This window comes from Lutjanus erythropterus, chromosome 21 (assembly GCF_056507025.1).
Source record: "Lutjanus erythropterus isolate fLutEry1 chromosome 21, fLutEry1.hap2, whole genome shotgun sequence".
Taxonomy (NCBI): Eukaryota; Metazoa; Chordata; class Actinopteri; order Lutjaniformes; family Lutjanidae; genus Lutjanus; species Lutjanus erythropterus.
This window is the reverse complement of record NC_139337.1, coordinates 16,786,888-16,802,809: the sequence shown is the minus strand read 5'-3', so window position 1 is coordinate 16,802,809 and position 15,922 is coordinate 16,786,888. Positions and strand designations below refer to the sequence as shown.

General features: G+C 38.8%; 1 protein-coding gene across 1 annotated transcript in view; it reads left to right on the top strand.

The window, feature by feature from the left end:
- The window catches only part of dok6 (docking protein 6), a 65,456-nt gene extending 49,929 nt beyond the window's left edge, over positions 1-15,527 (top strand). Inside the window, exons 5-8 of the mRNA XM_084747163.1 lie at positions 1,192-1,381; positions 1,780-1,918; positions 3,437-3,542; positions 15,001-15,527. Of these exons, the coding sequence (XP_084603289.1) occupies positions 1,192-1,381; positions 1,780-1,918; positions 3,437-3,542; positions 15,001-15,155 (590 nt within the window). The 3' untranslated portion in view covers positions 15,156-15,527. The remainder of the gene's footprint in view (positions 1-1,191; positions 1,382-1,779; positions 1,919-3,436; positions 3,543-15,000) is intronic.
- Positions 15,528-15,922: the final 395 nt, after the last annotated feature.

The window sequence follows — 15,922 nt, the reverse complement described above, 5'->3', positions numbered from 1 at the left end:
CACAGCAGAGAGTGAAGAATAATCCATCACTTGATAAGAACTGATCCTTTATCTTAATCGGGCTCTTCTTCAACCCCTTTTTAAGATTTGAACAAAGCTACATCCCAAACTATTCAATTAAGATTAACTTTAATCCATTTTTATCTGCTTTCACAAATATGACTGAACCTGTGAAAATCTTTGCTTCTGCAAGCTGTCATGAATACTTTATTATTTGATTTGATTTGATTACTGTTTCAGTAGATAATTTTGGATGAATTACATAGTCACTAAAATAAGAAATCGTTAAGGAAGAATAATCTCAAACCTGTGTTTCATCTAGAGAGCAGTAGATTTTCACACATATTCTTACAAATATGGATATTTCGTGGCCTTCAAAACTGTAATTCTGTGTATTTAAGATAAAAAAAAATAGCTTGACATTTTGAGGAATGCACTTGTTTGCTTTCTTGCTGAGAGTTAGATGAGAAGATTGATGCCACTTTCATGTTTGTACAATAAATATGAGGCTTCTGCCAGGAGGTAAACAGGCGTAAACAGCAAGCATGGCTTTGTCAAAAGGTAAAAAAAAAATCTTCCTACCAGCACTTCTAAAACTCAATTTAAACAAATGAGATAAGTTAATTTAAGTTCTCCCCCTGCGTCACCATTCCTCTGCGTCCAGCTCTGCACACAGCCACACAGCAGCACAGCGTTAAGGCACCATGGAAAGATAAGTTAATGAGTTAATTTGTGAGCTTTAAAGGTGCAGGTTACCTTCTGACAGAGCCACACTAGCCAGATGTTTCCAGCATCAGTGCAAAGCTAAGCTAACTGGCTGTTGGCTGTAGCTGCATATTTAGCATGCAGATATAAACATGCACATAGCTTTAGATTTTCTTTATACATGGCTCTCCCATAGCGGAAATGCAGAGCACAAATTAATTCATTAATTATTTATTTAATCATAAAATGTCCATTAATTCTTATATTTTTTGTCTCCCAGAATTCTTTGAGTTAGACATACAGGTGGAGTTTGCACTGGACCATAAACCCACCCACTGTAACATAACATGAGACAGTTTACCATCGAATATCAGTTTGTTAACTCAAAAAGGCTTTAGTTTGGAGATATTATAGTCTGGAAACTGCAACTGAAAAAAGTGGATCATGCATCAATAATTTTAAATAAGTTTTTGTTAATCTTTCCAGAACGTTTCAACGTGTACCTGATGCCCACCCCTAACCTGGACATCTACGGGGAGTGCACCATGCAGATCACCCATGAAAACATCTACCTGTGGGATATTCACAACGCTCGCCTCAAACTCGTCATGTGGCCTCTCAGCTCCCTGCGCAGATACGGACGAGACTCCACCTGGTTCACTTTTGAGTCGGGAAGGTGTGTGTGTGTGCATGAAAATAAGTGCTTGTGTTGCCTTGTGCGTACGTGTTTGATTGAAATGTTGGCAGTGAGGAAGGGGAAAAACAACTTTTGGAAGTGTCATAAAAACTTCAACAAAGCAAGTTCGGATATCCAAAACATCCCAGGATATCAACATTTGCTGCAGAGCCCTTCAGGCATTGATGTGACAGGTGCCTCTGTGAATGTGTGTCTTTGTTTGTGTACTGTATCGACTCACATGTAGAGTGTGTTTGACTTCAGTGGGTTGTTATATCAATGCGCCACTCTGTAAGTGCACATTCAACCATGCATATTTGTAAATCAGCAACCCAAGAGTGAGCACGATCAAAGTGTGTGCACTTCTCTCTGTCTCTGTGTGTGTGTTCCTGGCGCAGGATGTGTGACACAGGAGAGGGTTTGTTCACGTTCCAGACGCGGGAGGGGGAGATGATCTACCAGCGGGTCCACTCGGCCACGCTGGCCATTGCCCAGCAGCATGAGAGGATGATGGAGGAGATGGAGAAGAGCTCCCAGGTACGTTTTTTTACATTTATCTGATAACCCACAGCAGCTCAACACAAGGCCAACAGTTTTATTCTAGTACTGCCAACATTACAAACAGCTAATAATGAGAGCAAGTGTCAGGAATACTTATTAAATGTATGCATAGTGGGTGTCGCTTTCATACAGTTGCTAATATATCCGGTAGCACATACTGCGAAATGAAAACACTGAACAAGAATCATTTATATTATTATTAATACACATGCACATCAACACATTTATTTAAATATGTATTTTAAAGGGCAACTTTGGTATTTTTCAACCCAGAACCCATTTTACCATGTTTTTGTCAACAACTGTGTCTGGTTAAACAAAACATGTATTACACTGTAATAAAAAAGGTCTATGTTTGTAGGGATCCTTTCCATAATGTTTTCAGACACCTAGAATAATAATCTGAGTTTGTCAGTCGCAAAAACAAGCACTTTTAGAGGACGTAGGATTTACGTTAGTTTAGCCTCTGCTGGCTGCAGCGCTCTCCCTCAACACTGGACCAATTTCAGAAAGTGTTGTCCTCATTAGTCACTTAGACACAATAACATGGGAAAATGGAGTCCAGGTAGAAAAATACCAAAGTTACCCTTTAAGTTTAAAAAGTGCCCTGTTTCTCTATTGTTTCAGTGTTTTCTTCGCTGTCTCCTTGATTTAGGCTGATCAATTGAGGCTGTTCAAAGACTTATTTTTAGAAACCAGTGAACACAAAAGCAATAAATCAAGATTTTCACACAAGATGCTTACACACACACACACACACACACACACACACACACACACACACACACACACACACACACACACACAAGAGTACACATGCCTCTTGAGGTATTGCTGCCTGGTCACTCCCCAAAGTGCAGCCTTGCTTGGACCAGGAGCCCTCTGACACCCCACGGTCTTGGCCTCCACTCCCTCCTTCCATCACAACACCCGTCCATCCCTTCCTTCCTTCCTCCCTCCATCCTTCCTCCCCTCCTCCCCGCTATCATCTGTATTCTTTATTTATGTAGGCCTGCCTAGTGTTTGATGAGCCTTGACCATATGGCCATGCTCTTGGACCCCACTATTTGGGAACATTTCCAAATGCGGCGTTTACCCTCAGCTCTATAAATCACACAAATTGCTACACAAAACTGACCACTTGCAAATGCACAATGGGTGAAAATGCATGTTTTCCACCATATTAATGCTAAATATTTCATATATTTCAAGCCATAGTCTGGATCCAAGATGAGGCCTTTAGTTTCATGCTGCAAATAAAATCTAAAACACATCATCTAGTTGCACAACAACACCATAATCCCAAATAAATCCTCATCCTGCTCGCCAAACAGCCATTCAGAGTGGGAACATGCCATTCCAACAGCAATATAGCGTACTACTATGCACGCTTTTTGTTTACTGACATGCTCAGAGCAATTTCCCCCGCTGTGAGTGAGTGACTGCGAGTGACAGGAAGTGAGAGACACTGTAAGCTTTCTCTGTCTGTTTCAGATCCACTCCAGAGAGACGCTAACCAAGTCCATCTCCCTGCCACGCAGCGCCTACTGGCAGCACATCACGCGTCAGAACAGCGTGGGAGATCTCTACAGTTACCAAGGTACAGGCATGAAGATACTAATTATCATATGCGCACGGTGTTGCTATTTCTTTACCTGCTCGTGTCAGTGGTAACGTGGAGAGCACTCGAGATGAGGTGATGGAAAGACAGGTGGAGAAACGGGAAGATTGTGAAAGACTGAATATTGTATCCAGCAATGCAAGAATTGTCACTTTACGTACCTGCAAATATCACTACATTTATTATATCATCTAATAAAATCTAGCTCTAGTTCTCTATTTGTGAATAAATGCACAAGCAGGATGAAAAAACCTGGGCTTGTAAAAGAAACCCACCTAACATTCAAATTAAAGACAGCTACACATTAAGAAACAAGTATTAAAAAAGAATTCAAAGAGAGGAGAGAATAAAATCTTCACAAAAAATACTGGCAATAAAAAGAACCAAGGAAGAAAAAGATAAATTAAAACAAGGATTACAGTATTTTATATTAACAATATCTTTGGACTGTATTCCTGAATGAATGAGGAGTGACTGTGAAGTGCAGCAGAAATACTGTTTTATATAACTGGACCTCAGTACCTGATTGAAAACTGCTTATATAAAATATCAACAAATCTGGCATGATAACGGTGCATCTGACACCTTGTTACAAAGAAAATTTAAAAGGAAGTGGGAAGTGAATTATTAAGGAACTGAAACATAAAAATGCCTGTCTGAAGTTTATTAATGTTGAATTTGTCTGACCACTGTAATGTTTAAAATAATGGTTCAGTATTAACATTCCTGCTACTGTAGAGTTAGTGACGGTTCCAGCAAATGTGTTCTGTAATAATAAGATGGAACAGGGACGGCGTTTATATGTGCTTGACCATATTACATCCCCATAAGACCAGTAAATTTTTTTGTAACTTTGTTGGACTCATAGAAGATGTATTTTTTTCTGACTAAAATGAATGATTGCACTTTATAACTTAGAACAGGAAACATTCAAGCTTGCTTGCTATGAGATTGAAGTGAAAATGATCTGATAGGCAAACTATATACAATATTAAACTGAACATAAAACATACTTTTACTATAATCAGTAAAAGTCAGGGCTATTTGTATTAATAGTTACAAATAATTCTTATTGTATTAATAGATATATTGCTAGATGGAATAAACATGTCACACATATGTTATTACAGAGCTGTGGACAATTTAACACCAAAAATTATTTCAATGTCAAGGACTTATTGCCCATTAATAATTACTCAAATAACAAATATTTGCTTATACATTCAAATAATTTAATTAATTAATAATTTGTAATATTTTATATTGGAATTATTTACGTATTCTTAAAATTGGACTTTATACTAATCCTTATTTTTCACTCTATACTTAGGAATAATTCCACATATTACTTGTGTATATAACAAATATACCTTATAAAGCTTTGAACCATTGACCTTCATCAAGCATCTGATTCACAATTTGAAACATCTTAATACTAGAGCTCCAGGCTGCAACAACCAATCAAGAAGGTGGAAAAATCTTGGTAATTGATACGAGACTGTTTTTCCAGCCTCCACTTATACCTAATTACAACTATTTTTTGATAAGAATCACTTATTTTGCATAAGCTATTTAACCTTTTTAACTTTTTTATATTTATATTATTATTCATTATTCATTTTCGACAGCCTGTGGCTCTAGAATAAAGATGTTTTATTCTGTGAGTTTGGTGCCTGACAGATCCATGATGGAAACATTGAAGTGATAATAAATTGAGTAAACTACAGTGTGCAGAAATTCAACTCTTTATTTTTATGTGTGGCCTGCAAAAGGCTCAAACTTATAGTTCCATTATGATAAAGCATGTTCTTAAATAACCAATTAAAAGGCAGTTGAACTTACTGTCATGTATGTCATGTTATTCATACACATAATATGATAACATCTGAATTCCAACTTAAAGGATCAATATGTAACAATTGTGAGTTAAAAAATAAGTACACCAGTCCAAATAGTGAGTTTGAGCCACAGACGGTGTATTAAATATGTTGAAATCCTTTTTAATATACAATCAAGGGTTGAAGCGAGTTGTTTCCCCCCGCCCCCTCTTTACTAAACTTGAGGAAGCTCAGGCAGGCTGCAGGAAGGCTGCAGAATTGCAAGACGAGTGCAATGTTATAATTTAACAATAACAAGTGACAAGGAGTTCTACAGTGTAATTTCAGCCTGTTATCCTGAAAACAAAAGTCCACTGATCCAAAAATACACACTCCGGGGTTGGAGTTCAGTCTCACTGCCTGCTAGACTCCATTGACATATTGCTCAGCGTAGCCATTATACGCATCTACTCCTTCTAAAAGATAATTAATGATTTGTTACGACTCATAAACAGACGCTAACTCGTTCAGTGAACATTCAGAATTAATTTGAACTCTAATTAACATGAAACAAGCAAACAAAAACACTAGTTGTGGTGTTTTGAGAGTAGCAAGTATTTCATCTTAGGACGTTTCCTTAAATTCTGATGGTATAGCATGGTCATTTTCTAATTTATTACACTAAATATATTACAGATTTCTCCTTTAACTGTGTTCTGAAGTCTAGACTCAGCCCATTAAAGAGCAGTACAGATTCTTAGTTTCAGTCTTAATTTCAATCATAAAATAAGTTGCTGTAAAATTGTTCAGAACTGAGTCAGAGTTTGTTTTTTCTGTCTTTAACCTTTTTTTTCTATGATGAAACAAATAGACGCTGACAGACAAACCCATAATCTAAATTAGATTATGAGAGACAAAAAGCATTTGTGTGCGTTCTTCAAATTGAGTTCCTGTCCATATGTGTGTGTGTGTGTGTGTGTGTGTGTGTCTGTGTGTGTGAGGCAGAGAGAGATAAATGTCACCCAAAATACACTCATACTGCAGCAGGTGCAGGTGATGTTCCCACTTAATGTACACATAGAGAGGATGTGTGTGTCTGTGTCTGTGTGTGTGTGTGTGTGTGTGTGTGTGTGTGTGTTTGTGTTAATGTCCTGATGTAGACCAGAGGCAGAAAGGTGATTAGTGAGCTGATGAGATTACGTTCTGTCTATGGTATTAGTTGATTAGTAGACTTATCGGAGGATTATGGGCCTTTTGGCTTTCACTGATAGAGCGAAACAGAAAGCCAGGCGAAGATGAAAGTCGCTCTGACGTCATCACTTTCTTTTGAAAAGCTGAGGCTGGATTTTGTTGTGTTTTTTTTTTTTCATTATCATTTAATTGTGGCCTGATAAGCTTAAAAGCAAAATATGAGTCTTCAGTTCCAAACACCAGCACATACAGTAAACAGAGAAGCCTCCAGCTCGGGGTCATTATTTATAGGCCCAGTCTCTGTAAACTCTCCTTCTTAAACTCTTCCTCTCCAAACTCTGGTGAGCAAAGGAGCTCCTCTCTCATCCATCACCCTGGCATCTCCACTGGTCCTCCCACACTTTCGTCCGTGTGTCTGTCCGACCCAGAACGAGCCTCCACCTTCTCCCGCTCATACACATTCAGCATTATCTCCCCTCCTTTCCCCCATGAATAAATTGAATGCATCAGTGTGTTTGAGGACGCGGCGAAAAAAGGTCTCGTCAGACAAGGAGGACGGCAAGGTGATTCTGGGGAGTGACAGGAGTTTAACTCCCGTTGTGACACGGGATGTTTGGACTGTGGGAGGCGTGTCAGGAGAACCTCACACGCGTCAGGCGCTGGTGCTGTTTTTAACATGGCTGCGAGCTGTCTTAGATGAGGAGAGCCACATACAGTAATTGCATTGATTCCTCATTGGCAGAAGGTCTCCACCTCCCTGGAGCTCTTTTACATCATCTGCTCTCTGTGCTGCAACAGAGAGCTATTTGAATAACCTTGTATTAATCCATAGTTTAGTTATTTGTATGTGTCCCATGTATGTGTGTAGCATGAAGGGACATGTGTTGTACAATGATAATAAATCACCTTGATACTTGATATATATTGCAAAAAAGATGTCAATGATTTTTCAGTATTTTTCAGTATTTGTCACCAGTCCACCCCTCACTGACCTCTGACAAAAACGTCATTATTTTCTCAAAAGTCTCATAAAATAAAACATTTTATTACGATTGTTTCACAGCGGTTACACTCTAAAGCCCAGATTTTTTGTGAACGCGCCCTCAGTTATCCTTCGTCTTGTCACTGTGTCCTCAGGACGCTCTCCTTGTGTATCCATATCTCTTTTTGCAGCTCTCACAGACAGAGAGCAGAGCAGAGGGACAGAGACAGCGATGTTACGTTTGGTCACTACCTTTTTACAGAGTCCTGACCTCACATCCTGGGCGCTGTTATCAGCTTGGGGCGCCATAGTGTTATGCATAGGACAAATGCATGGGACACCACTGTCCAAAGGCTTAAGTCAGAAGCATCTGGAACACAGCAAAATATTAGAAAATATGAAAACACAGGCAGAGCGCAGGCTGTCTGCAGATACAGACACCACTACACACTTCTAGTGGGCCATAAGTGATGATTGAGAGGGATTTTAATCAGAAAATCCTGCATAGTATACCTTTGACTCTTTACAGTGATGTCATGATCTCTAGTGTCTGCAATAGATAAATATCCATAAATCTATTTCAAAATGATATAACTTCAGATCTTTGCTCATACTTACCAGATTCAGATGTTTTCTTCGATATCAATAACAAAGGTGATTGTTATCTGTCCAGTCTGAACAGGGAGTAGACAAACCTGCATGACTTTGATGAAGCACATATACCAAATTGAAAAATTAAGAGGCTGTAGGCTAAAAATATTAAGGTCTTGATGCTTTCAATTAAACGGTTTTTCTCTACTTTTCACCGTGTGTGTTGCACAGTGCAGGATGGAACTGACTGATGTTGCACAGATGTCATTTTTACCTCCAGTATTGAAGCCGAAGCCTAAGGACGTTTTTCCTTGCCGTTGTTGTCTAGTGCTTGCTCATGGTCAGGACTTTTGGGTCTCTGTAAATTGAATGAATAGTACAGTCTAGACCTACTCTGTATGAAAACTGCCCTGAGATGAATTCTGTTATGATTTAATGCTACATTAATGAAACCGACTTGATTCGACTTGACTAAATGTATCTCGACAGGTGGACAAAAACTGAGAAGTGGAAGTTGGCGATGCAAAATGGCAAGGGAGCTTTTCAGATTGTCAGTTTTCCTCATTGTTTTCATAGGCACCAAATTTACATTCATCTGCGCTTCCTCCTGTTAAAAACATTTTTTTCAAGGAAATCATGCAATATGGCCCAATGTAATTCTGACTAATTATAATGTCCTACTGTTAAAACCATCTGTTGTGTTTCTACTATTCATTAACAGCTTTTATTTAGACTCAGTTGTTTTTTTGTGTGTCTTTGGAGTTGAGGTTAAAATACAAATCATGCTTTGATTAATTTAGATGCTTGATTAATATATTATGTCATAAATGTAGTTTTGCATATTTCAGGGACACTTAAACTTATCTAACACAGTAAAATGAAGCAGTCTAAACTTCTGGCAGCAATCCATAATAAACACATAAAACAGATATTTTTGTGAAATAAATAGATACAGATAGCAGTTTAGTCTTTAAATACATTCATACATATTTAGTACAGTGGTCAGAGCTGCAGGGTGACGGTTTAAAATAGCCAAAGCCACAGACAGTTCTAGCAAATCCGTTCAAGGAAAGACAGCTCAAATAAAAGCCTAATGTGAAAATATAATGTTTCCAGTTTATAGATATATCAGTTTATTTCCCTGTAATAGGGACAATATTACAGTAGCAAAGATGATTTGGGTGCAGATAGAGGTAAGAAATCAGAAATTTGGACCATGATGCCTGGCTGCATTTGCTCCTTGGCTGTATCACTGTGTGCATGATGAATACCCAATCAGCACAGTCAATTTGCTGAGTCATGCTCGGGTTGCTTTCAAATACCCTGCGGGTCCGGGGGAATAATTAAGGAACACAGTTTCCTGTCCCGTTGAGGTTTATTCACCTATTTGTTTATTTCTTCGCCTCAGTTAACGGGGGACCTGGCAGTGAAGTACAGTAACTGTATTATTTTAATAGATTTCACATCTGCTTTTCATTTAGCTGGAAATGTCTCAGAAAATACATCCCAAAAGCCTCGTTTGCCATAATTGAAAGTAATAATTGTCAAATGTGTTTTGTTTAAAAGAAACTGGGGGATGTGGTGGAGAAAAAAAAAAAGAATAACACTCAGTCCTGATTGTCTTGTAGTACAGTATGAAACAAAATTCAGCCTCTGAAGTCTTCACCTTTTTAAGAAAAACCTAAGATAGATGTTTTAATCTCCAGGAACTATACGCTAAGACAATGTATCTACTTTCTACTGCGTCCCACCTCTCCTCTCCTAATGTTATTCGCTCTTTTGCATTTCACTGAAACTGCTGTGTTCTCCGAGTTTGCTGATGCATACAAATAAGTGCACTTTAAAGTTTTTCGAGTTGAAAAAGCAAGGCGCCATGCCTGTCGGAAATGGTTCAATTACCAACTCTAATAGTGGAATGGAAAAGGGACAAGAATGCTTGTATTTTTTCTTGGACCCATTTTTATGTGATTTTTTGTTGCCATTTCTCTCTCTCTCTCTCTCTCTCTCACACACACACACACACTCTCTCTTTCTCTCTGCATTTCATTGTGCTCCACAGTTTAGTGCCGTAGCATTAGCAATTCTAATGGGATGGAGCGCTGTTCTTAGTTTGATCGGCTGGGAGTGATACGAGGGGATTTTACAGAGAGGGAGCAAGTATCAAAGGCAAGGGGACAAGATGATAGGAGAACAGGATGATAACGCTATCTTATCTGCAACAGGCGACAAGGAATATAGTAGATGTAGATGCAAAACTGAATCCCATGAAAAATTCATTACAACCAGGTAAAACTGAGTTCAACTGGTTTGGTCTCCTCCTGGTAGATGCCTGGAAAGTTTTTAATCTCACATCATCAGCGTGCGTTATCTGAATCCAAACTTAAATTAACTGACCCGATCTTTAGGCTGCGTTGCTTTGATCTTTTATTCGCTCCACTGTGTTGTTGCTCCTGGCTGGTTTACTACACTCTCAGAAATAAGTGTCCCAAAAGAGTTCCTTCTGTAAGGCTGAGGTTCTAACCGGAACCATTTCTTTCTGAGGAACCCCTTTTTGAAGTTCATCAAGAGTTCTTTATAAAATTATGGGTTGCAGTAAGAATCCTTTTCATCCAAAGAACATCTTTTTGAAGAAAGAGTCTCTCAAAGTTTGTTGACAAAGATGTTTTCTCAGTTTAAACAACAGTAACTGTCAGATGTTTAAAATGATGGATGACCACAATATACAATCTATGGGATTCAATTTTCTTTTTCCTCATCTGTAGAACAAAATATGATCCGTCATAGAGCCTTAGAACATAAGGGGTTATAGGTGAAACCATTCTAAAATATACTGGATGAGTTCCAAAGGAACCCCCTTTAAGTATAAAAGGGTTATCTGTAGAATCCCTGTGTGTTCTAGAAGAAACCCTTTGAATATAAAAGGGTTGGGTGGAACCTCCCAGGTTCCAGGTCCCCCAAGAAAGTTCTAAATAGAACCTCTATAAAAGGTTAAGCCAGGAACCAAAAATGGTTCTATGGAGACAAGGGAAAGAACCCTTTATTGTTCTAGTTAGCACTTCTCTTTCGAAGAGTGATTGATTGATTGATTGATTTTATTTATTTAAGTGTCTTGGTGCTCAGCCCATATGAGCGTACAAGACACTAAACAGAACAACAGCCTGGATGCACACATGACAAATCAATAACAACAAGTCCACAAATAAAAAAATAAATAAATCAGGACAGCCAGATTACATAACAGAAACATCTTATGTTTGATACAACGTTCTCTGTCTTAAGTGCCAAGCATTTTCTATAAATCCTGCCAAGGCAAAGGTCTCCTCATTAAGCGCATCTTCTCACCTTCAGACAACCAAAATAGATCAGGATTTTTTTTCCGCTGAATTTTTTTTGAAACATGGTTCCTTAAATCACAGTATACAGGACAATGAAACAGAAAATGATATTCATCTTCAACAACATCAAGATCACAAAGTGCAGATACATTACTCCTCCTTTATACCTTTATATCTGCCTACTTCAACAGTGAGAACCCTGTATCTGCCAAATTCAAACTTAAAATGATAAAGGGTTTATTTCTAAGAGCGATAGTAAAAACCTTGTATTTGCCAAATCAACTTTAAATGACAAAGAATTCTTGTTAGACAACCCCTTGGGTGGGTTCAATATGAAACCTTCGGAATATAAATGGGTTCTGGGAGAACCCCTTGGGATATTTCTAGTTAGCACCCTTAGACGGTGAAAAGAATCTGGATAGAACCCATAGAAAGGTTTCCAGGTGGAACCATTGCACCACAGTTGGGTTTTCTGTAGAACCACTGTGGGTGGAACCTTTCACAGGTGGATTTTAGGGATAACCCTCGATGTTGGGTTCAATGCGGACAAGCTGAAGAATGCTATACGGTTCTAGTTAACAGTTTTATTTCTCAGAGTGTGCACAAAACACACAAAGCTGGATGTCAGCGGCCTCACATAATCCAGAGTTTGTGCTCCACGCAGCCTTTTCTTTCTCTGGTTACACCTGTTACTAGTGTGCCATCTAGGTGATCGCACTCTGAGGGAGGAAGGTGCAGACAGGTGTGTGTGTGTATATGCATGCATGAATAGCTGCTTGTGTGTCTGGGTCCGCCATTGTATCTGTCATTGCGTGTGTGTGTGTGTGCCCTCCCTGCCTGTCCTGTCTGCTCCGGCCCAGCAGCTGCCACCCCAGGCCAGATAGGATGACATGACCTTCCCTGGTAATGAAAAGGCACTGACAAATCACTGTCTGCTTCTCATAGGGACTGGAGAGGAGGAGGGATGCTGACACCATCTTCTCTGTGTTCCTATCGCTATTTATTTATTTTATTTTTTTTTATTTTGTGCAGGCGAGTGTGTCTACATTCGTGTCTCCTGTCCAAAAAGCGCGTCTCTCGTCAGGGGTCTGGCATCACACGACAAACACTGCTGTTTATGACTGAGGAGATGATGAGATCTGCTTCGCCCTCTCTGTCTGCACTGGGCTCCCTGCCTCTTTTTTTTTTCTCAGCCCAAATTGGCCTTGGTTGAGGGGAGGGATTGTCTTGGCAAAGATGTGAAAAGGATATGCCTGGTTGCGCACCACTCGTTTCAGCAATCTATTAAGTACAACGGGGAGGGGAGAGAAAGTGTCCCTCTTTTTTTTAACCTGCAGTTTTATTTTCTTCTAGAACATGGACTGAGCTGCATTTAAAACCTTAAGCTGGAGCCTTATCTCATTCTTCTTTATTTCAGGGAGTGGTGGAAGGGAAAGACTAGTGGACAGAGGTGTGTGTGTGTCTGTGTGTGTGTGTGTATGACTCACCTGTTATGGCTGGTACTGTTTTGGTCTCATCCTCACACCCACACCAGCCCCTCTGCGCTTCCTCCTGCAAGCTGTTCCCTCAACTCACACAGGAAAGTGCTTTTTCTTGTGTTTTTTCCTTCTCATTGTCCTTTACTTGTGCATCATTTCTCTTCACACACATTTCTGTTTTTACGAGACTCGTTCATCTCTGTCTCTCTGTGGCTGTGACACTCACTCAGCCACTTGACATTGATTGCCAGGCTGACTGGGTCATGTTTTATGTTGCACGTCGTGGTGAGTTAGCAGCACGTCTGAGCTTGATTTCCTTTGGTGGCAGCGTGACTTTTGCTGGTGGCTACACAGCAAAAATAAACTATTTGTTTTAATTAAAAAAAAAAGTTAGTGTCCAGGCTGCCTTTCAATTTTAAGTTGACTGAATTTGAAAAGACAAGTTGATAGAATTTGTAATGATTCAAAACAAATAAACTTTTCTCATCAAAAAACCCTTGATATTAATTCAGTACTTGAGAAAACATGTTCAAGAATCTTATAAATGTCACGCTGACAAATATTACGAATTTCATTTCCCTGTACACTTAATGCATGCTGGGAAATTCAATTATGTGCTAATCATGTTTCTCGAGGAACTTAATTTAATGAGGTGCCTGAACTCTTTATTCATTTAACTCATCATTTCAAAAGACTTCAAGTTAGAAGAAAGATATAAGTTCTAAAGGGTTCTGAAAATAAGTACTAGAAATTTTAAGTTTAATGAACTTGAATAAATAAAACTTAGAATAAATAAACAAACAAATAAGCTGAAAATATTTATGTGAAGTTAAAGGAAAAAAAAAGATTAGTTAATTCCACCAAAATTACTGTAGGATCTTGTTTTCCTACATGTGTAAAAATGCATTGATTAATTGTTTAGTTGCCAACTATTAAATTAATCACCAACTATTTCAATAACTGATTAATGTTTTAAGTCATTTTTTAAGACAAAAAAAATCAAAATTCTGAAGAAGACGATGGCAAAATACAAGTAAAAATTCCATGCTTAATTAAGAAATGTCATATCAGTCATATCACAATTGTAATTAACTGCAGTCAGGATATATATATTTTTAATAATTCAGCCATAGTTATTTACAGCCCTCTGTATGTGTGTGTAGGTGTGTGTGTGTGTGTGTTTGTTTTGAATGATTTGCACAACTAATGAGAACTTCAGCACGACCAGCAGAAGAGAAAATTATCTCTTTGTCGATTTTGTCAATGTGACCGTGGAAGCTTATAGAAAACAAATTCAGATTTAATTTTTTTTTAATCACATTTCAATTAACCTCTGCAGCTAAATTGATTTGAAATGTATGAAATGTATTGACATGCAACTACTTCCTCTTGTCTGTATTAACAGGCACCATACATGCTATAGGTTAGAGCTGATTACAGTGTTGCAGTATTCATCAGTGGCCACTTCCTCCTTGTTCAGTGCATGATCAGCATGATGCCAGCCACTTTATCCTCAACCTACCTCGCCGTGCACATCTCCAAAACAGCCCTCTAATATATTATTAATGGTCTCGCAGTTGCACAGAACAGCCCTCCACCCACAAGTATCCATTACTCCCTCTCGGTGCAGTTAACCAATATGAACTGCAGAACAAATTGGCCCAATTAATTTAAATTAAGGTGGAGAGGGAGCGAGAGGAGACAGCAGACAGCCCCAAAAAAGATGAGACGGAGTCGATCAATCTGAAATGAAGTTGCTTATTTGAGGTGAAAGGTCGATTTTCTGTCACATCTTGTTGGGTTTATATTTTTGTATCATGTGAGAACCACCTACACCAGAGGGCTTTAATGCCAGGTTTATTCCTGTAGTCTTCATTTGTATATAAAGATATCAGTAGCTAAGCAACAGTTGTGCCATGAATATACTGTCTAAGAACACAGGACATCTTGTCTTTGATGTAAAGTCCAGTTAAATGAAACAGATAAGTGTATTTAATTCAGCTACAAAGAAGCTCAGTAGATTCTGTCTTTTTTTTTCCACAGGAAGCGGCCTGACAATGACTTTCATCCCTCGAGCACAGACGTTCCCCAGCTTTCTGTCTGATGAGCCAGAGCGGGAGGAGAGCCAGCGCCAGGAAGAGGCACCATCGCCCTCTAGTGGCTGTGAATCCAGTTGCAGCCTGAGACCCCTTCAATGACAGAGAATTGTTCCACCAAAACTGGACACTTTACCCACCACTGTAGAAAGGCTGTAGAAATATGTATAGTGACATGTGTAATATATCATTTCCTGGTGAACAATAGTGTCAACTGTAGAGCGAGTGGTCCATGAAAAGGAGGATTTTTGTTTGTATGTTGTGTGACAGCAGCAGTAGCTTCAAATATTGCACCAAAAATCCTGTAAGTGTAATTTTAGAGTGATTTATGTTGTCATTAAGGCTGCAACTAATGATTCTTTTCATTATCGATTAATCGTTCAGTCTATAAAATGTCCAGAACTTGTAAAAATTGCTCAGCAAAATTTCCCAGAGCCTCAAGTGACGTCTTCAGATTGCGTCTTTTGTCAAACCAACTGTCCAAAACCCAAAGACTCTTCATTAATGTCACATAAATAAAATAAAAACAGCAGATCTTTACTTTTTAAGAAGCGAGAACCAGCTAATGTTGGCAATTAATTGTCTTTCATTCGACTAACCGATTAATCGACTAATCATTGCAGCTCTAGTTGTCATTATGCTGTTAAATCGAGCAGGAACCCCCTTTTTTATTTTAAATCACTGCACTACACCTTACAAGAAGTATAAGGTATTTAAACCCCAAGTTCCACTGTAAAACAACGAAAAAAAAAGGCTTTTGTTCTGAAATTGATGAAATCACACCAGCTCATTCCGACAATGTGCCGCCTCAGCAACCATTTCCAGGGAAACTCCACCATTTCTGACACATAATCCTCCCATTCTTACTG